General features: G+C 36.8%; 1 protein-coding gene and 1 non-coding gene across 8 annotated transcripts in view; one reads left to right on the forward strand and one right to left on the reverse strand.

Moving 5' to 3' along the window:
• Window positions 1–23,085, reverse strand: part of SPHKAP (SPHK1 interactor, AKAP domain containing) — a 194,964-nt gene that overhangs the window by 159,499 nt on the left and 12,380 nt on the right. For 4 of the 7 annotated variants that reach the window (XM_009183245.4, XM_009183248.4, XM_009183246.4 and 1 more), the window contains exon 2: window positions 2,861–2,927. The exons of the other annotated variants lie outside the window; for them this stretch is intronic. In XM_009183245.4, the coding sequence (XP_009181509.2) occupies window positions 2,861–2,927 (67 nt within the window). The remainder of the gene's footprint in view (window positions 1–2,860; window positions 2,928–23,085) is intronic. 7 annotated transcript variants of the gene reach the window in all.
• On the forward strand, window positions 22,787–22,893 carry LOC116269365. The gene has a single exon (XR_004176827.1). It is a non-coding gene; the product is annotated as a U6 spliceosomal RNA (small nuclear RNA).

The raw sequence follows: 23,085 nt of genomic DNA on the forward strand, positions 1-23,085 counted from the left end.
AGGGGGAGCCACGTTGGCCTGCACAGTATTAAATATTTTAAATTAGCTGCCAACAATTGAAAACCGAAAGAATGTACCTACAAAAGACTGAGTTTCTGTCTTCTCTGGAAAATGTGGTAAATGGGGCTACACTGGGCAGTAACTGTGGAACTTGGGACCCCTCTAAAGTGTGGCTTGTGAGCCTACTCCTTTTCATTACAATCATTGGCCTGGAGAATATTCAATTACATGATCCTGGAGAATATTCAAATACATGTTTGTTACATGGATAACAAACATCCCAGACATATTTTTCATCTTAGGTTTTCTTCCCTCAGATTTTTTTGCTTTTGTTTTTGCCTTTTGCATTAGTGAAATTGTTTGGTTTTCTTTTTTTTTTTTTCCACAACTATGTTTAGAGCAGTTTTAGGTTCACAGCAAATTTAACAGGAAGGTCCAGAGAGAGTTCCCATGTACCCTCTGCTCCTGCACACACAACCTTCCCCATTGTCAATATCCACAACCATAGTGGTACATTTGTTACAATGGATGAATCCCTATTGACACATTGTAATCACCCAATGCCCACGGTTCACATTAGTGCTCACTTTTGGCCTTGTATAGTCTATAGATTTGGAAAAGTGACACATATATCTGTCACTATAGCATTAAACAGAGTGAGAGTATTTTCACTGTCCTAAAAATCCTCTAGCAAGCTACTTATGAATATTATTTTAACTTTTATTTTAGGTTTGGGGGTACATGTGAAGGTTGTTACATAGGTAAACTTGTGTCGTGGGAGTTTGTGTACAGATTATTTCATCACCCAGGAATTAAGCCCAGTACCCAATAGTTATTTTTTCTGCTCCTCTTCCTCCTCCACCCTCAAATTAACACCATTGGCTGTTGTTTCCGTCTTTGTGTCTATGTGTTCTCATCTTTGATAAGTGAGAACATGCAGTATTTCATTTTCTGTTCCTGTATTAGTTTGCTAAGGATAATAGCCTCCAGTTCCACCCATGTTCCCGCAAAAGACACGACCTTGTTCTTTGTTAATGACTGCATAATATTCAATGGTGTATATGTACCACATTTTCTTTAACCAATCTTTGATGGGCATTTAGGTTGATTCCATGTCTTTGCTATTGTGAATAGTGCCAGCAAGCTACTTATACATCTGACAAAGAATTGGATTTTTGCTTCCTCTTGGAGACAATATCTATAAAAATAAAATTCAGTAAATATCTCTTCACCCCTCAATGTTAATATGTACCAATCTCCATCTTAAGGCACATTTGCATTTTAGATTGAAGGAAGGGGGATTTTCCAATTTAAGTGGAGTTGAAATTGACATATTTTATTTCTAAATTTGTTATTTAGTTCTTGAGATGAAAAGAATATCTGATTCACTATTGAACTCCACAATATACTTAGTGCAATGCCTGACAATTATTCAGTGCTCCATAAATGTGGTAGGGTCAATAATGGTACCCCTTAAAAAATCATGTGATTTATCTTTAAGTAAGTTAATAAAGATGATCTTTTAATTATAACTCTGTGCTTTTGTCTGTGAGAGTCTATAGTCCTGAGATACCAGTGTTAGTAAATCTATCAGGTAAGTAGAAATCATACATATAAACCATGAGTGGAAATCTCGTATTTTCTGTTTTTTAAAAATCAACACAAGATGCATGTGGTTTATAATTGCAATATTTAAAACCAGTAGAATTAATGAGGCAATGTCTAACAGTATCTACACATTAAATATATATGCCACCTGAGGAGACTGGCAGTTGATATAAATATGTCAAAGTTTGAAAATTTCTTATTCCATAAGGTGTGGTGAAGATACTATGCAGAAGTCAGAATACTGGCACTTGGGTCCCAACTGTCACTTTTATGAGTTTGACCTTGGGAAAATTCCTTAATCTCCCTGAGCTTCAGGTGCCTCATCTGTTAAATGGGACTCATACGATTCACTTTACAAGATTGTTGTTACCGAAGGGAGATAACTTCAGTCAATGGTAATAAACATACTTTTTAGAGCACCTATTTTGCCCTAGTCATTGTGACAGGATTTTTATATTTGCCACTTTAAAGCCTCACAGCACCACAGCAGGGAAGGTGCTATTCCCCTATTATATTTCTAAGGAGACTGAGACTCAAGCTTGGCATTTACTCAGTTGCACAGTTAATCAAGAGGCTTAATTTGGAATCCAAACCTAGACAAAACTGACTCCAGCCTGTGCTCTTTCCTGGATGCCCTGTTGTCCTCACAGAATACAACAGGCTTTGGTCCCATGCTAACTGTCTTTAGAACTGTTTTTCTTTGGGGTGCTCTGGTTTCATTGATACTGGAGCCCAGAGAAGAGCAAGGCAGACACGAGTGAGGCTTTGCACAAGAAGCTGCCTCGCTGACTGCATCAGGTTGTATGGCTACTCTTGTTGGGAGAAGAGGGATACTTGGGTCATTGAGGGTTATCCCCAAACACACTGCCAGTCCCGGGTTTCCATGCAAGTAGAAAACCATCCTCCTTTTGACATTCAAGGAATGAGGAATGCTCTGCCTAACTAAAATTGTCTGCCACCTGTCTAGTCTTGTGCTGAAATCCTTAATTCCTTACAGTCATCTAAGCTAGAAGAAGGTAGCAGGATAGGGAATCGGGCACAGAATGGGTAACATTTGATGGTAAAGAAGAGGTAAGGTGTGTAGCATAGCTTGCTGTCTGGCTGAAGTACCCTAAACAAGGAGGCTTGCAAGGGCAGGGTCAAAACCTGAGACCTGAGATCCCAGAGGGCTCATGGGATGCTGGAATGGAAGAGGAGGCCCTGATCATGAGTTGGCTTTATAATCCCCTGGACCCCACACCCCTCAACCAACCTGGATTCCTGGGAGTGTCTCCTGGTGGGCAAGGCAGCAGAGAGGCAGGTAGGTGAGTTTTGTTCAACTACCCACATGGTTGACGGAGAGGACCACAACCACAATAAGGGAGTTACAAACACCAGCAGATTTGGAGAGGAAGCAAGAGAGGAGAGGGTAGGGGGAAAAAAAGAAACAGAAGTTTTAGTGTGATTTAAGAGGAAAGATGCAGATCTCAGCAGGCTGTTTTACAAAGAACACAAGTAGCTAGACGGTGAGGATGTAATAATTTTGTTAAAACTCAGGAAAGAGTTGAAAGTTTGCAGGTATATTTCCAGATAACATCTGTCTTGGGTAATATGCTGGATTTGTGTCTGTGATTGAGCTTTATATAATTGATGCATTAAAAAGGTAATTTACATGATTTGGATAAAACTTTCAGGGCTTTCCAATTTGTTTTATGAATATCTGGGTAAGAAACACACTTTGTGTTTCTCAGGCTTAATATTCTAATAGAGAGAATTGTAGGGCCACATAGTTTATGAATATTGATTTCAGCTTTTTTGTATGACTTGTTTACTTTAACTAAGTCTCTACACAATGCTTACCTGTAAGGCATGCTTTAGTTCTTTTTTTGCAATGCAAATCATGCATATCAATAGGATATTACTTCAAATCTCAAAAGCTAGAAAGTCATTATAATTATGAAAAAAATCAATAATATCAATGTATGTAGAAGCAAGAAGTGAATAAGATGTAGTCAGCAAAATTATCTTTGCATCTCATTGCCTGATAGTCATTGGTACATCTTTAGAATTCAATATAATTTTACTGTGTGAATGAGAATGCCAGAGAATAACTAAGGTAGTAAAATATCAGAGACATAAAGGCAGGATACCTGCCTTGTGTGGAGGGATTGGGGAAGAGACCATTAGGGATGAAGGAGCAACCATCTGTACAGTCACAGAAGAGGATCTCCAGTCTAAGCCATTTATAATTCTCTCTGGAAAGGTCTTGCATGCTTGTTTTAGGTTTACTCCTAGAAATTTCATATTTATTGATAGCATTATAAATGGTTTCCTTTTTTAACATTTTCCCTTTTTGTTTGTGACTCATATGAAAAAATATTATTTATGTAAATTTTCTGATTTATATTCAGCAAACATCCTAAATTTATTTATTCAGTCTAATAATGGATAATTTATCTGCAGATTATTTTTGATTTTCTGTGTATACAATCAAATAAACTGGAAATGCTCAGAGTTTTGGTTCCTTCCTTTCTAAATATTTTACTGTTTGTTTCTCATTTTTGCTTTACTGCATGGGCTAGGACCTTCAGGAAATGTTGAACAGAGTAATGCAAAAATCCTTAAAATTACACCACCATATATTATGTTTGCTATAGGTTTCTGTGGATACTGTTTAAGTTAAGGAAGTTCTTGTCTATTTGTGGTTTTCTACTGCTTTAATTTTATTTGTTAATTTGATTGACTATAATAGTTGATTTTCTAAAGTTAAACCAGGCTTGAATTCCTGAGATAAACTCAGTTTTATAACAATATTATCTTTTTCATATGTCGTGGAATCCGACTTTCTGATATTTTGGTTGCGCATCTATTCCTCTGATCATGAATGAGACTTGCTATATTTCCTTTGTTCCCCTGTCAAGTTAATTCAGGATATTTCTCTTTTTCTACTTGCTAGGATAATTTGTATACTATTGGAATTACCTATTTATCAAATATTTGGCAGAATTCTCCTGCAAAGCTATCTGGGAGTAGAAATTTTCTGTTGGAAGGTTTTTGATCACAGAATCAAATTAATGTCTATAGACTATTTGTGGTTTCCATTTCTTCTTGAGTTAGTTTAGTAAGTTATATTTGTACTCAAAATTGCCTGTTTTATCTAAATCTTATTTTTACATATCAACATAACATTTTAATAATGTTATATTATTAATAATACTTTTGTCTGTAATATCTATAATGATGTTTACTTTTTTTTTCATTTTTGTCATTGTTTTATGGGCTTCTACCCCACTTTTAAAATTAAGGATACCAGGCATTTGTCAATTTGATTTGCATTTTCAAAGAAGTAATTTTTGATTCATTTATTCTCCATAGTCTACATTTCTTTTTTTGGAGACAGGGTCTCATTCTGTCGCCCAGGCTGGAGTGCAGTGGTGCCATTATGGCTTATCACAGCCTCAATCTCCTTGGCTCAAGCAATCCTCATACCTCAGCCTCCCAGTAGCTGACACTACAGGTAAGCACCACCATGCTTAGGTAGTTAAAAAAATTTTTTTTTGTAGCGATGGGATCTCACTCTGTTACAAGGTTGGTTATTTTTTCTTGTATTAATTTCAGGTCTTATTATCTTGTCCTTTCTTTACTTTCTTTGGAGTTATTTTGTTGTTGTTTTTAAAATTTCAGAGGATAGATGCATGTTATATTTAGTATTATATTTAGCCTTTCTTTTTTTAAAAAAGTACACTTTTAAGGCTATATGTTTTCTCTTAAAATGGCTTTATCTTCATTCTACGAGTTTTGAAATGTGGAAATTTTAGTATCCTTAAATTCAAATTACTTTCTACTTTTCATTACAGTTTTGTAGCTCTGTATGCTAGTGAAAGGGTATTTTAAATATTTTATTCATTTAGAAATTTTCAATTTGTCTTTATTTCTAGCTGAATTGTATTGTACTCAGATAACATATTTCACACGACACTAATCTTTGGTATTTGTTGAGAATTGCTTTACTCTCCACTATGCATGTCCAGTTTCTATAAATGTTACATACTTTCTGAAGGCTTTGGTTGTAGTACTCCATATAGGTGTATTAAGTTAAGCTGGTTGTGATATACAGATATTCAAAGTTCTTAATAAATTTTTGAATAATTTCTTCTTGTAATTCTGTTTGATTTGCTGTTTTATTTTTGAGGCAATTTTATTAGGCGAATAGAAACTTAAAATAACATATCTTGCTGGCAATGTAGGTCTTTACCATTATACTTTATCTCTAGCAATGTCTTTCTGTTTTAAAGTTTCTTTTGCCCAGCTGCATGTTTTCTTTGGTTAGCCATTGGATGGCCATACTTATTAGTATTTCATGTTTTAAATATGTCTTACTTTGTTTAGTTTTTTAAAAAAATCCAGTTGATAATGTTTGCATTTTCTTTGCAGTGTTTAGTTCATTTATTGTTAATGTAACTGCTGATATATTTGGGTCCATTTAACATCTGCTTTCATACAATCCCATCTCTTCTTTATATTCTTTCTTCATTTGCATTAGTCAAGTTTTATTAATTTTTGGCCTGGTGTGGAAGTTATACCTTCTTTTTTTTTTTCTTTTAGTAGTTATCCTAAAAATATAACATGTATACTTATCTTATCATGTTCTAAATCTAATTAACATTTTTATCCTCCTCCTGGTAAATACAAGGATCTTAGAACACTTTAACTCCCCTGATATGGTTTGGCTGTGTCCCCACCCAAATCTTATCTTGAATTGTAGCTCCCATAATTCCCATGTCTCTGGGAGGGACCTAGTGGAAGATAATTGAATCATGGAGGGAGTTCCCCCTATAACTGTTCTCGTGGTAGTAAGTCTCACGAGATCTGATGGTTTTATAAGGGGTTTCCCCTTTCATTTGGCTCTCATTCTCTCTTGTCTGCTGCCATGTAAGATGTGCCTTTTACCTTCCACCATGATTGTGAGGCCTCCCCAGCCACGTGGAACTTTGAGTCAATTAAACGTCTTTTTCTTTATAAATTACCCAGTCTCAGGTATGTCTTTATCAGCAGTGTGAAAATGGACTAATGCACTCTCCTAACTTATATTATTGCCTACATTTTTATTATTTTTGACCCCATAAGTTAGTATTAATATTGTTTTATATAATCATTATTTGTTTAGATTTACTGAATATTTAAAACTTTCTTCATTCTTTATTTCTTTTTGTATTTCAGACATCATATCTGAGATTGTCTTTCTTTGGCTTGAAGTAAATCCTGTGTAATATTCTTCAGTGAGAAGTAACTTTCTCAGTTTTTGTCTATATAAAAATATCTTTAGTTATTCTTGCAAGATCTCTTCACTGATATGGAATCCTAAACTGTGATTATTTTCCTTCAGCATCTTGAAAGTATCACTTTATTATCTTTGGAATTCCATGGTTGTTTTTGTGAAGTCAAGTATCAGTCTAATTATTTTTTTAAAAGGTAATGTATCTTTTATTCTGGCTGATATTTAAGATTTTCTGTTTATCTTTCGTGGTCTGATGATATTTAGCCAGTAATTCCTTATTTTCTTATCAACTTTTCAATACTTTTTAAATGTTAATTTTTTTTTTTTTTTGCAATTTTAGTCATTTTCAGCAAGAGGACTGATGAATAATTTTGTCACATTTCTGGAACAGAAATTCACAGGCATTTAACATTTATCTGACAGTGTTGGGAAAAACACAGAGAAGGATAGCACCAGCGGGCTTAAAGAAAAATGTGGATAGCATAAGAAAGACTTAATAATATTTGTGAGCAGAAAAGACTAAATTAGAAAGAAGTGGCCTATTGCCTGAAAAGCTTCCCAGAAAGCGTCAGAAGTAGTTGGATACAGAGGGATGGCAAATAGGATGTCAATCTTTGATGACTCCTCACTCTCGCTCAGTTAAAAAAGCAACTTAAAAATGATCAGGTTTTAGAATGAGATGCAAAAATGAAAAATAGAATCAACCATCTACTTTCCCTTTTCTCACATAAATTCACTCAACCAAAAATAAATAAATAGTTAACAAAACGACAGACAATATGCAAGTCTTCATGTAAGTCCGAAGCTGTAATGTTTAAAGACATTGTGCTTACAAGTGGAAAATATACCTGCATTTTCCATTTCGTGAAAAAAAGTATGTGAGTCATATCAACACTTAAAACATTTCTAACTTGTAAAGAATATTAGGGAGATTTTATAGGATTATCCTTAGTTTTTATATTTGAAGAAAAAAATGTAGTTAAAAATGGTACTTTTAATTTGGGCAGCATTTTAGAAATTAGAATAATCAATATTACTTATTAAATTATATTTTTGTATAATTTGGAAATAAGCTATTGTAAGCCCATTACCCATTCACAAGGGTTATTATTTAACTCACCTAAGAAAACCATTTTTAAAACATGGGATAGCAACATTCCTCCTTTTTCTGTAAGTTGTATTTCTAATTACAATGCATTTCCCAAGTACCATTAGACATTAGCGAGGTGTTTAATTATACTTTTTCATCCAAGTTAATCTCAATTATTGTGGTTTCACTGAAAGTTTTCTTATTTAGTTCTTAGCGCTACCTTTGCCCAATTCATTTTCTTTCAGAAGATGAAATCAAGACCTGAGATGGTACCAGTATGTCTGTTTGATGAATAACAATGATTACCCTTTTTATTCATTCAGCAGTTACCGTTGTTCATTTTTTTTTTTTTTTTTTGGGTGAGACAACAGTTCATGGAGTAAGAATTATTTGCTTTCTAAAGGTAGATCATTAATAAAGTAATTAAGTAATAAAATAATTGAAATGGAGACAATTAAATAGCATAACCTATATGCAACTATTATTAATGGCAACCTTAAGCATTATGCCCCCATATAAATCATAAACAAGAAAAAGTTTACTCACTAAAAAGACTGTAAACCAAATAAGATATAAGTATGTGTTTCAGGTTTTATAAACTCCGTATATTTCCAAATAGTCAAGGTTCAAGAAACCTTGTTGACTTGTTCCTGGAAACCACATTTCATCTTTTCTGGAGGAAGCAGAGCATGAAATTTTCTTGAGGCTGAGCAGATGAGGTGTTTCGTCATTATTAGGACAATATAGCCATTGGCATAGCAGGTTTATTCTGTTGCCTCATTAGATGCCACTGAGAAAAGTGAACTAAGAGCAAAAAGTGAACAAGTACAACTACGGTGATTACGTAAAGAGACTTCCAGACGTCTTACTACTTTAAAACAATGATTCTCTTATTACTAAAATGTCCCAAAGTGCTACACATATATCTCTGAGAGAAATCCTATAAATGTAATATTTGTTGCAAATTATAGCTGCAAACAGGCAAGAGAGCTTCTATGTGATGCAGGCAAAGAGGACAAAGCAAAACCTCAAAATTTAGGAGCTGTCGTTTGTTGTAGCTCAGGGAGAAAGCTCAGCAGGTCATCCAGTTTATTAGCCAGCTTCTAGGCAGAGTGGAACTGAATGTGTCCTATATAGAAGAGCGTTGTGGTTAGAAATGTCTTCCCTTGTGAAAGATTTAAGCTAAGATGTGCCAACTAAGAGAACACGACTCTTTTATTTTTCCCTTAAAACCTAGTTTGTAATAAGATCTTTTATATATACTTTTAGTGTTTACATTATAACTGCCCCCCAAATCCGACATATATGTTTCACCTGCAGTTACATTCCAATTGTGATAGAATAGCCACAGGAACTGAGAGGATGCTTTATTTTTATTAGTGTTCCTAATGCACTGGCCCAATTCTTCTCCATTGTAGATGGAATGAAGTTTATTGCTTTAAGCAAAATTACCAGTGCAGCAATAAATCGTCATGGTTATACGTCCAGGGCCTTCTTGTCACTGATTCAAATTTACTTCTGAGCTCCTCATTTTCTAAGGCGAAGTCTTCTATAAATACACAAGCATTTCATTTCTCCTGAAACAATCAAAATGGGATGACTTTCTGATGGCTTGTTAACAGTTCCATAAGCAACTTAAAAGTACAACAATCAGAAAGAACATAATCCTTTCTAAGCAATTATAAAACCAAGTAGAAATCTGTGTGCATGTTCACTCTTTTATTCTTTCAACAACTAGCTGCTGATATGGCTTGGCTGTGTCCCCACCCAAATCTCATCTTGATTTGTAACTCCCATAATCCCCATGTGTTGTGGGAGGGACCCCATGAGAGGTAATTGAATCATGAGAGTGGGTCTTTTCTGTACTGTTCTCATGATAGCAACTAAGTCTCACGAGGTCTGATGGCTTTATACAGAGGAGGTCCCTTGCACATGCCTGTCACCATGTAAGACGTGGCTTTGCTCCTCTTTGCCTTCTGCCATGATTGTGAGGCCTCCCCAGCCATGTGGAACTGTGAGTCAATTAAACCTCTTTCCTTTATAAATTACCCAGTCTTAGGTATGTCTTTATTAGCAGCTTGAGAACAGATTAATAAAGCTACTGGGCAGCAAGCACTGTGCAAGGAGCTCAAGATACAGCAGTAAATAAAGCAGACAAACATCCCTACCTTTACGGAGTTTATGTTGTACTGGAGAAGAGAGACAGAAAAGCAGTAAAATAAATAAAAGTAAAATATGCAAGATATTAAGGAAAATGACATTTGAATATTACTCTTATAAAGTAAATATTTTCACATAAGCTGATAGTTTTCTTTGTACACAAATAATAAGAATCAGATCAGGAAACATTAATATACACATTCAGGGTAGTCAACTAATTTTGCCAAAGTCACACAGTAGGTCACAGAATATGATCTTAAAACCCAGGTCTTTCGATTTCACGCCTTGGGATTTTCCCATTACAAAATACTGCCTACACAGCACCAAAAGGAAATTACATGTTTCCAGAGAGCTGTATATTGAATATCATGGAAATAAAAATTCAAATAATTGGAAAGATTGAATGTATATCTGAATATTTTAAGGTTTTCTACTCTCAGCCTCCAAAAAGAAAGGGGCAGGATCCAATTAATAATAATGGAATGGAGCGCTGGATAATGAGCAATAGAACATCTGTTACTTCTCCTTTTTAGTTGTTTTTTTAATAGACTTTTCTTTCAGAGGGATTCTGAGTCTATTTGTCTCATTGCAGGCACTTCTACTACCTTGGTTTATGAGTACGGGGGTAAAGGATGTGTCGTTTTGCGGGGAAGCTTATGGAAGAAAGCTAAGGGGTAGTACATGAGTCTGTTTCACAATTGCAGGCAATGCCTTCATTGGAGAGTTTTAGAAGTAAAACACAGAGGCCAAAATATTTTCAGACTGTTTAGGTGGCCACAGAGGTGTAGTAGTTGTTTTGTTTACGTTGGATAATTGTAAGTCTTAAAAGAAAAAAATAAATGTCACCAAGAAAACAAGGCACTGAGTTTTCGATAGTTGTACTTTTTATTAAGCCATGGTTATTAGCCTGCTGCAGAATGCATGATACTAATGTGGAAATGCCAGGGGCACAACAGCATGTCAAGCTTAATGAAGCTCACTGTGACCGACACAATTGGAAAAGGTCAAGAAGTATGCAGCAGAATGGACAACACACAGATTCATTTCTTCCATGACTGTGCACTCAAGCAAAGCAGCACAGAGAACTGAGCCATTATTCAGTGAAATTCATCGGCATTCTGTTCAATGTTGACCATACATTCAAACAGATCCAATTTATTGCCCAAATTGTCCACTATCTGCATTCTTTACCCACTTTGCTCTTTTTAAGACCAGAGAGGCTGTGTGAAAATAAAATACACATATATAAGATAATCGTAATTGTAATTTGCTTATTTCTTTTTTTAGCATAGTCGATGTGATTTTTACCCCTTACAGTAGTGCCAAGAGAGCAGTTACATCCCAGCTCCAGTCTGAAAGTGGTTAAAGTAGCCAGGAGTGGGAAGAACCAGAGACAAGTTGAAGTTATGTCCTTGGGAGTATGAAAGGCCAAAGTCTGAGACACCGAATTCTCTGGCCAATTCTATGTGTGAACTTGGGGCCCACTGGGAAAAAAAGAAAAATAGAAAAAGATTCAAAATTCAGGAAGAATAGAATTGGGAATGAAAAAGTGAGAGCTATTCTTAACCAATTCACCCAAGTGATCGCATCCCTCTAAGATTTTCAGTCTACGTTTATATTCTCACTGCAGATCTTTCCCCTGAGCTTCAGATTTGAATACCCAATGGCCTGTTGGATGTCCACATCTATATATTTCACATCTATTTCAAATACAACTTATTTCAGCCTGCTCTGCCTTTCCCTAGGACTTTGCTGCTCAGTTTTTGGCATTACAATGAGCCCAAATTATCTAAACTAAAGAAAAATTGAATTTACCCTGGAATCTCTTTTCCCTCACCCCAGTCAAGTACCAAGTACTTCCAATTTTGCTGTCCAAATATGTCTTGCATTCCACCCCCTTCTTTCTGTTCTTAATATCACTGAATGGATTCAGTCCCTCCTTATGTGGCAGAGATGAAGAAACCAAGACTGAGGGATGAAGTCATTTACCAATAGGCAGTGGTGGAGTCAGGGTTCCGGTCTGGACTGTAGGGTCCATCCTCTTCCCAGTCTGAGCTCTCCCCTGCTGTCCCACCCTGCCTCTCCTAACTCAGACACAGTACAGGTTCCTAAATATGGTGTGAAGGCAAAAATTCCACCAAAGTTAAATAGATAAGAAAGACTTTATTCGAGGCTATTGCAATGGAGGAGAACTCCATTTCTTAAATGGGAAACAGAACTCATTTCTACTTAAACAAAGATCAGGGGAGTTTTTAAGAGCAGGGTTGGGGGTGGGAGTGAAAACCATAGGCCACCTGCATTTACTAACTGGCCTTATCTAAAGGAAGAGTAAACTTTCTCATATCTTCATGAGAGGAGGGGCTTGTAAAACTACAACTGGAAACAATGCACCCACAGAAGTTAGGCTCCTACTCTCCCGCAGAAACTGGGAGATGGGGTGCCATCTCCCTGCATGTTTGCATTTCAAGGAGTTGGCTCCCGGATCCTTAAAGAAAGACATTCCTGGGTTATAAAATTGAAAAGAGGCTTTTAAAAGGATTTATGTCACAAAAGGTTAAAGAAATAACTTACAATTACACATTTTCTAGAGAAACTGTTGTAAGAAAATGGAGGTCTGTGCCTAGAGTCAGGAAGCTATGTGAAGTTTGGCCAAACTGAGGGACATATTAAGATCATCTTCTATAGACTACAGGGGGCTTCATTCATAAAGCCCTTCCCTTCCTCTGTGCTTTAGTTTCTCACCACAGAAACTATGTATCTGACCTTTGTGTCATCAGCACTATGTCTGTGGAACTAATTTTTATGTAAGGGTGTCTTTGCAATGTCCCTCCAGACCAATCTGTGGTTTGTTGACTGCTACTAGGAATCTGGTCTGGGGCTAGGAGTCTGGAGCCTCTTGCTCATTTGGAGAGGAAGTCAAGGGAACCTGACATTCCCTACCCTCAGCTGCCAAACAAGGTCTTTAACAGAAAAACCTCTATCACTTTGAAGAAGACAGAAACCAGCCAAAATACAAATTAGAGTGGAGGAAATTCAGCTTAATTTGGTGTTTCTAATGAACCTGAGAATTGATGCTGTCAGTGGAATCCGGCATGGAAACAAGGGAGGTGGAATATTGTACCAATCATGTCTCATGTCCATCTTCCCCATGATTATAAAGTTTAAATGTTCTTTAGTTAGGTCTATGAGTATCTTATAATATCTTAAATATATATCTTAAATATCTTAAATAGCATATTTATTTGGTTAGGGGTAAACTTTTATATACCAACTGTATTAGTCTGTTCTCACAGTGCTATAAAGAACTGCCTGAGACTGGGTAATTTATAAAGGAAAGAGGTTTAATTGACTCACAGTTCCAAATTACTGAAGAAGTCCTCAGGAAACTTACAATCATGGCAGAAGGGGGAGGAAACATGACCTTCTTCACATGATGGCAGGATGGAGAAGTGCCGAGCAAAGAAAGAAAAGCCCCTTATAAAACCATCAGACCTTGTGAGAACTCACTCACTATCACGAGAACAGCAGCAGGGGGGTAACCGCCCCCATGATTTAATTACCTCCCACCAGATCCTGCCCATGACATGTGGGGATTATGGGAACTACAATTCAAGATGAGATTTGGGAGGGGACACAGCTAAATTATATCACCAATCAAAGATACTTGATGGGACAATGACTGCTTTTAGGTGTACTTTTTCAATATATTTTAAACCTCTGCATATTTGTGAGTTAATAAATGCTTATTTTCAGTGCTCTGGACTCAGTGCCCCTTTCCTTATACTGACTTTCTTGGCCTTCCAAATAAGATATTGGCATCTAAGTTCTCTGTGCTCACAGGTAAACTTGGCCCAGATAACATTTATGTTTCATTTATTTGTCTAACAAACATTTGTCAGATCTGACGTTGTGTCAGATGCGATGAGACACTGTAGATACGAGTGACAAAACTTAGATGAATCTTGCTTTCAACAAGCTCACAGTGAGTGGATAAGGCAGGTGTTAAACAAATAATCACACAAACAAGTACAAATGTATGACTTCCACGAACTATGAGGCACTGATACTTAGCAGGGATTTGACTTAGTAAAGGAAGTCCAGGGAAAGCTTCACTGGGAATCTGGCTTATAAAGGATGAATAGGAATTATCTAGATGAAGAGATCCAGTAGGCAGGAATGACTAAATGTAAGTCAGTCTAGCTACTGCGTAGACAGTGAGAGAATGTGAAAGTCAGGAAAAGTCTGGATAGGAAGACAGGGTGAGCTCATATGAGACTTTTGAGGTGTCCAGAGTAGATGTAGTGGGAGGTTACTGAGTTGGCCCAATCTAGAAACAATGATATTTTACTCAGAATGTTATGGCTGAATTTTCATTTGCTACATGAGTTGCAGCCATCAGTGAAGAAAAAAGGTTCATAAGATATTTGCTCAGGAAACAGAAAACCAAACACTGCATAACCTCGCTTAAAAGTGGGAGTTTAACAATGAGAACACGTGGACACAGGAGGGGAAAAACACACACTGTCAGAGGGCTGTGGGGAGGGAGAGCATCAGGAAAAATAGCTAATGCATGCTGGGCTTAATACCTAGGTGGTGGGTTGATAGGTGTGGCAAACTACCATGATGCACGTTTACCTATATAACAAACCTGAACATGCTGCACATGCATTTTGGAACTTAAAATAAAACAAAATAAAATAAAATAAAATAGATGTCTGCTTAGAAGTACAAATCCACATTACATCTAATCCACTCTTACAAATTGCCCTTGATTGAAATGTTTGGTTTGCTTTTGCCACCTTGGACTCCAAGCTTGTACGTCCTATTAAGTATGCAGTAATCAGTTGAAATACCTTGGTTACAGGATTTCCAGTACCATATTCAGAAATATTCCTAAGCTTTCTATCTATTGTGTTATTGAATCAGAGCATGGTTCAAGTTCATATTCCTTCAGAAGTACGATTTATTAACAAAAAAGTCATGGCCCAGAGGAAGGAGTCAATAGAAAATAGAAGGTATTTCCCAATTACCAGGAATTTGCTTTGTTTTTATTTTTGATATATGTTGGTTGTAAGCTATACATGTTCTTTGCTAAGAAATAACCCTTGAGCCGTGTAGAGTCAGGAGTTGGGCCCCTTCAGAGGCTGAGGTTTGCTGCTTCTGTGTGCTTTCCTTCCAAATAAGAGAGGTTGGAGAAACAGGTTGATCTCCAGAATTAGAAACTCTTCAGATGCTTCCTGCCTTTTTACATCTGCATTTTAGAATCAAAAGAGCTAAATTATGGAATTTATTAATAGTTAAATTTCAGGTATCAATTCTGATATAAGTAATATTTTGTGGAAATGTCTCTTATGTTTGAAGTATTCTAATTGGTCAAATCAAGTGGATCCTTCCCCTTAATTACTGATTGGTAAGCTTTATCTTAGTTAAGCTTGAACAAGACCAGTGGTTTGGCCATTTTTACTAAATTATATTCATGCAGCTATTCAAGTTGTCAATATACAATGAAAAGAGTTCAGTGAAATTCATTGTTAATACTGACAACAGGGATTATGTAGCACACACGCATTATATATTGCTATGTTAACATGACTTTGAGAGGTAACAGGATGGGAGGGACACGGAGGTTGGCAGAATACATAAGGAGAGGAAACAAAGCCCTTCCTTTTTTTTTAGACAGAGTTTCACTCTTGTTACCTGGGCTGGAGTGCAATGGCACGATCTTAGCTCACTGCAACCTTCGCCTCCCGGGTTCAAGTGATTCTCCTGCCTCAGCCTCCCAAGTAGCTGGGATTACGGGCATGCGCCACCACACCTGGCTAATTTTTGTATTTTTAGTAGAGATGGGGTTTCACCATGTTGATCAGGCTGGTCTCAAACTCCTGACCTTAGGTGATCCACCCGCCTCGGCCTCCCAAAGTGCTGTGATTACAGGTGTGTCACGTGCCCAGCCACAAAGCCCTTTTTAAAGCCAGTGCCATGAGTAGGTAGCAAAACTGGGAGGAACGGCTTTGTTATAGCCACGGAAACGGAATCATGAAGCACTGGGGCTCTCAGACAAAATCTTGCTGTCCCACTTTTAAAGCGAGCAGAAAGCGATTGCATGTCAATGAGCAACTGGATATCAGCAGCAACAATGACAGGCTGGAGATTACCAGTACCACCCAATGTTTTTCTGGTAGGTTTTAGATTTTTGCACTGCCCCAGTGAATGACTGCAATTATTAAGCCAACTGAGTAGCATGGGGATCCAAGGAGACAGAGAGATGAGAGAGAGAGAGAGAGAGAGAGAGAGAGAGAGAGAGAGATCTAATTATAATAAAGAAATTTATCTTATTTATTTATGTATTATTTATTGTCACATATCAAATGTTAAGGAGAAAAAATTTTTGACTGAATTCCAACAGCTTTTAGGCTCATTATGCAAGATGCAGACTAAGGTACTAAGTGACCTACTACTGGCTCCTCCTCCTCATCCCATCTACATATTCTCTCTCTTTTACTCCTTATTTTATCCCTCTTCCTCCTTTCCTCCATAATACTGAAGAGGATCTATTGTACCTATTTATAATGTACACAGGGCAACATGGGTGTTTGTAGGTGTAGGCAGTATTTCCACCTCCCTTGCTATGTGCAGTTGAGAACATGGTAATATAGCAACGAGTATTATGAAGAAGACCTTTGGGATACTCTGGGTTGCCTTCTTATTTGCATGACATATGACCAACCTGATGGGTGACTGCTTCCAGATGTCCTTGAAACTCAATAAGATGCCTTTAAAATGCCATCTTAACGACAGTTGCCACTTCAGAATAACCCTGTTCTGGTGATCTTGTAATCTTAGCTCTCCCCAGGAATGCCCCTGTGATGGTTAATACTAGCTGTCAACTTGATTGGATTGAAAGATGCCTGGATGGCCGGTAGAGTATTGTTCTTGGGTGTACCTGTGAGGGTGTTGCCAGAAGGGATTGACATTTGGGTCAGTGGACTGGGAGAGGAAGACCCACTCCCAGTGTGGGTGGACACCATCCATTTGGCTTGCCAGCACAGCAAAAACAAAGCAGGCAGAAGATGGGATAACTTTGCTTGCTGAGTCTTCTAGTTTCCTTCTTTCTCCCAGGCTGGATGCTTCGTTTTGCCCTTGGACATCAGACCGCAGGTTCTTCAGCCTTTGGACTCTTGGACTTACACCAGTGGTTTGCCAGGGTGTCTTGGGCCTTCAACCACAGGTTGAAGGCTGCACTGTTGGCTTCCCTGGTCTGTAGACTTTCAGACTTTGGCTGAGTCACTACTGGCGTCTTTTTTCCTCAGCTTGCAGATGGCCTATCGTAGGGCTTCGCCTTGTGATGGTGTGAGTCAGTTCTCCCTAATAAACTCCCTTTCACGTATACATATGTCCTATTAATGCTGTCCTTCTGGAAAGCCCTGACTAATACAGCACCCAAAGATTGTGGTATTGAAATTATAGTTTCAACAGTGATTATTACAATAGTAACAGTTTCTGTTTATGAAGCATTTACAATATGCCACACACTGGGCTACAACTTTTACATGAATTAGGGCTTCCAGCCACCTCTACGCTGAAAACCATCAATGACATCCCATTGTTTTTAGGAGGAATACCCATTGATCCCCAAAGCTTAACCTATTCTGGCCCCTGCCTTTCAGGTCTCATTGTCACTCGTCTCTTCCTCATTTCCTGTACTTCAGGCACACACCTAGAGCTCTTTAAATGCTCAATTGCTCTCCTGCCTCTGGACTCTTCCAACTGCTGGTCTCGCTGCCAGAGCGCTCTTCCTCATGAGAATCTGCCTTGCTCTCCTGCTTAAGTCTTGTTCCTTGTCATATGTTCTTAAAGACCATGTTCTTTTTCCTTGGTGCACACATGTCAATTTGCTATATGTCCACTGATGTCATTGTCTTTCTCTCCATTGGTACCAAAGCTCCATGAGAAGGGGGCGGATTCTACTTGTGTTCATTATTGCATATCAGCTGATTTTATCTGATGTACAATAAAGGATCAACATGAGTACTGAATAAATAAAAGAATGAATGGATTCTGTTTTGCCAAGGCTTATATCTATTTTACGTTAGACCTTAACTCTCTGTAAAGAGACTTGTTTCTGTGGCAGCACTTTTTTACCCACTTCACAGGCATTTGGAACCCACTATAGGGGTCAATAAGTGACTCAGTAACTCTGAGAGACTAGATATGTATCCATCTCCCCAAAGTCCTGGCCACTTCAAACACTCTTAGAAGTCCCACTACACAGTTCTAATCCAATTGATCTATGTGCTGTCTTTTAGACTTTGAATAACACTGTGGTCTTATCCAAAGGGAAGAGAAGGGTATTGATATTTATCAAGGGCCTACTTTCTTCCTGGAACACCATTTGGTGCCTTTCATACATTCAGTTGAAATAACTACCAGTGCATTAAAAATAGAATAATAATTGTAAGGTATTTTGGAAACATAAAGACCTCTGTAATATTAACTACATTAGAACATTTCTTAGAGGATTGAGTTTTTGAAATATTCAATTGCACCTGCATTGCTTAGTGAGCTAACTCACTCTTCTACAGATAACCTTTGTGAAAATAAAAATGATTTTTGGCAATGTCATTCCATGGAGAAAATCTGATAAACTTAAAGTGATTGCAAATTGTCCCCCAAAAGATCAGGTGTCCTTGTTATTGTTAAGCCAGTTTCTGCAATTACAAGATTGTGTAAGAAAGCAAAAGTTGTATTAGCTAATGTACTGAACATTTAACAATTAGTTTCCAGTAAAGTTCTCACCCCACGTACCTTGAATGTCTCTCTGTCCATTGCATCAACATATTTGGTGGTTGTTGCCTGTTGATACTTTAAGAGGTTGTGACTTTTATTTAAGTAAAATGCTAATCAACTGGAATGGCAAACTTTGAGGAAGGTGAAGGATTTCCAAAAAAAGAAGAAAGTGACATTAGAGAACTCTTTAATCACATGTCAAACTACCACCAAATGAGTCTGGCAGAGTTAGAACAGTTAATGTCAGAAGAAGAGAAAATCCATGAGGGCTATGACATGATAGGTGCCTCAAAGAGACAGATCTGAGAATCAAAGAATTAAAGGAAGTGCTGGCAAAATTGATAAGGCTGTTTATGAGGCTCTTGTGATCTTGTGACACAAAGGGCCATGTTTACATACAATTTTGAAGGGAAAATTACGATCTATTAATCAACACATAACTCATTATTGGTTTACTACATAATTCATATTTACTTAAAAAGTATTGACAAAATGAACTAATTTCCCTTATATTATTTTGAAAGAGAAATGCCCAAACATATTAACTTTGTTCATCATTTAGTATGACACCTAGACCTCTGTGTAGTAAACTTACTTTACATGTCTTTTTCCAGGTTTTATGTACCCTCACATAGTGAAGACTACATTCAAGTCACTAGGTTTTATCTCTTCCTTTCAAATAAGTTAAGTAAGCTATTCCCCTGATTTTTTGCCCAGTCTCAATCATCCATACCGGTCCTATATAATTAATTTTCAAGGTTAAAACTTGGATCATATCTTCACTTTTCCTGCCACATTCTTTGTATATGTTCATATTCATCCTGTGGAAAATACCTTTGACACAATAGAAATACTGAGGAAAAAGTTATCATTAATATTTTCACACATTTCTTCTGCATGATGAATGACTGTGATCTGTAAGAGCTGAGTGTTATTATCGTTATCGTATCATTCTTGCATTGCTATGAAGAAATACCTGAGACTGGGTGACTTATAAACAAAGCAGGTTTAATTGGCTCACAGTTCTGTGGGGTGTACAGGAAGCATAGAGCTGGCATGTGCTTCTAGGGAGGTTTCTGGAAGCTTACAGTCATGGCAGAAAGCAACGCGGGAGCTTGCACATCACATGGTGAGAGCGGGATCCACAGAGAGAGGGGAAGGTGCCATACACTTTCGCACAACCAGATTTTACAAGAACTCACTATCATGAGGACAGCACCAAGAGGATGGTGCTAAACCATTCATGAAAACCCAGCCCCATGATCCAATCACTTCCCACCAGGAGGTTTGGGTGGGGACATACATCCAAACTATATCAGTTGTGATAACAACTTCTCTAGTTAGGATGTTCTCTGAATACTGAATCTCTTTCTTGGATACTTTTATAATGATCCCTGTGATGAAACTGCAGTTAATTTTCTATATTACCTGATTCTCTTGAAGTCACCACATAATTTTCACCTTTGCAAAGACAGAAATACTAACAGTGTAACAGAATACCAGGTCAGATCGCCGATCGACTGATAATTAACACAAGTGAAGTCAATGTACCTTTTTAATCACTATTTTGAAGCACTGTTGATTCATTTATTTAAAAAGTTGAAGTACAAATTAAAAATATTCAGGATATATTAAATCCATGAGTAGGCAATGAACACATTATATGGGGCCAAGATTTTGCTTAGAGAAAAATGACTTCCACGAGTCCTTAATTTATTTTTATCTGAGTTTTATTTTTGGTTTGAATTACCCAGATAAATTCTTTAATTTATTTGTCTATGTAAATTAAGTGGAAGAATTATGTACTCAAGTGAAAATAAATGGGTAAGTCTATTCCTATATGCAGTCTACCGAAAGTAATTTACTGAATTCTTTTTATGTTCTTAGTTCAAAATTATAGGCTTGTAGGACAAAAAGAAATAAGGTATGTTATGTAACTTACATTAACACTGAAGTATAAAGAAAGGAAATAATCAATTCTCTTAGATCTTTGGAAGCAGTATTAAATATTTTAAAGTTCCTATTATATTATTTAATTCATTTTAATATCTGAGAAAAATACACTAAAGTATAAAATGTACAAACTGAAAAAGACATTCTCATACATTAATACCTTCAGTATACACTGGTATCTTACATACACACATATTTAAAATGTGTATGTAATATTATGCTTAATAAATAATTTAGGAAAATATCCAACAAAACTTTAGCATTCTATCTTATTACATATTTATTTTAAAACAGCTTATTTTACTTTAATGCACTAATCATTTCAAAGAAACTACTTACAACTTTTTATATACAGTTTATCATTAAAGTCAAATTAAATATGAATAGACCATAATTTTTATGAGCTTCCACTTGCCACAAGAAAATCACTTTTTTCTGTTGTTTTAAAGAAAATGATTGATTGATAGAGTGATTGATTTAATAATGGATATAGACAGACCTAATTTACTGCACTTTACTGTGCTCTGCAGATACTGTGTTGTAAATTGAAGGTTTGTGGAAATTGTGCATCCAGTAATCTTACTGGCACCATTTTTCCAAACAGCACGTGTTCCCTTAATGTCTCTGTGTCACATTTTGAAAATTCTTGCAATATTTTAAAATTTGTCATTACTAGTATTGCAGCTATTATGGTGATCTGTTCAGTGATCTTCGATGTTACTATTGTAATTATTTTGAGGCAACATGCACCATGGCAATACAAGAAGGCGAACTTAATCGACAAATGGTGGTCTGACTGCTCCAGTGACTGGAAGTTACCCCTTCTCTCTTCCTCTCCTTGGGTCTCTCTATTCCTTAAGACAAAATAATATTGATATCAGGCCAATTAATGACTCTAAAATGGCCTGTAGGTCTTCACATGAAAGGAAAATCACACATATCTCACCTTACATCTAAAACTGGGTATGATGAAGTGAGGAAGAGATATTGAAAGCTGAGACAGGCCAAAAGCTAGGCCTCCTGCATCAAGCAATTAGCCACATTGTGAATGCGAAGGGAAAAGTACTTGAGGGAAATTAAGTGTTAATCCAGGGAATACACAAATGATAAGAAAAAGAAACAGCCTAATTGCTGATATGGAGAAAGTCTGAGTGTTCTGAACACACAATCAAGCCAACCACAACATTCTCTTTAGGTAAAGCCTAATGCAGAGCAAGGCCCTCACTCTCTTCAATTCTATGAAGGTTGGAAGAGGTGAGGAAGCTGCAGAAGAAATGTTTGAAGCTAGAAGAGGTTGGTTCATGGGGTTTAAGATAAGAAACTGTCTCCATATATAACAGTGCAAAGTGAAGCAGCAAATGCTGAAGGAGAAGCTGCAGAAAATTATCCAGAATATTTAGCTAAGATTATTGATGAAGGTGGCTTCACTAAACAACAGATTTTCCATGTAAATGAAAAATCCTTACATTAGAACAAGATGCCATCTAGGACTTTCATAGCTAGAGAGGAGAAGTCAATGCCTGGCTTCAAAACTTCAGAAGACAAGCTGACTTACTATTTAAGTGCTAATGCAGCTGGTGACTTTAAATGGAAGTTAATACTCATTTACTATTCCAAAAATCCTAGGGCCCTTGAGGTTTATGATACATCTACTCTGCCTATGCTCTGTAAGTGAAACAAAACCTGGATGATAGCACGTCTGTTTACAGCATGGTTTGCTGTTTATTTTAAGCCCACTGAGACCTGTTGCTTAGAAAAATATTTCTTGCAAAATGTTGCTGCTCATTGACAATGGACCTGGTCACCCAAGAGCTCTGATGAAGTTGTACAAGAAAATTAATGTTGTTTTTATTCCTGCTTATGTAATATTCTGTAGCCCAAAGATCAAGGAGTAATGATTTTCAAGTCTTATGATTTAAAAAGTACATTTTGTGCTTGCTTACACAGCACATTTACTAAAATTAGAATGATACAGAGAAGATTAGCATGGACCCAGCACAAGGATGACATGAATATTCTTGAAGCATTCCATGTTTTTGAAAATTAAAAAAAAATTACAAGGGTATAGTTGCCATACATAGTGATTCCTATGATGGATCTGGGCAAAGTAAATTTAAAAATCTTCTGGAAATAATTCAGCATTCTAGATGCTATTATGAACATTCATGATTCATGAGGAGGCTGAAATATCAACATTAATGAGAGTCTGGAAGAAGTTGATTTCAACTTT

This window comes from Papio anubis, chromosome 10 (assembly GCF_008728515.1).
Source record: "Papio anubis isolate 15944 chromosome 10, Panubis1.0, whole genome shotgun sequence".
NCBI lineage: Eukaryota > Metazoa > Chordata > Mammalia > Primates > Cercopithecidae > Papio > Papio anubis.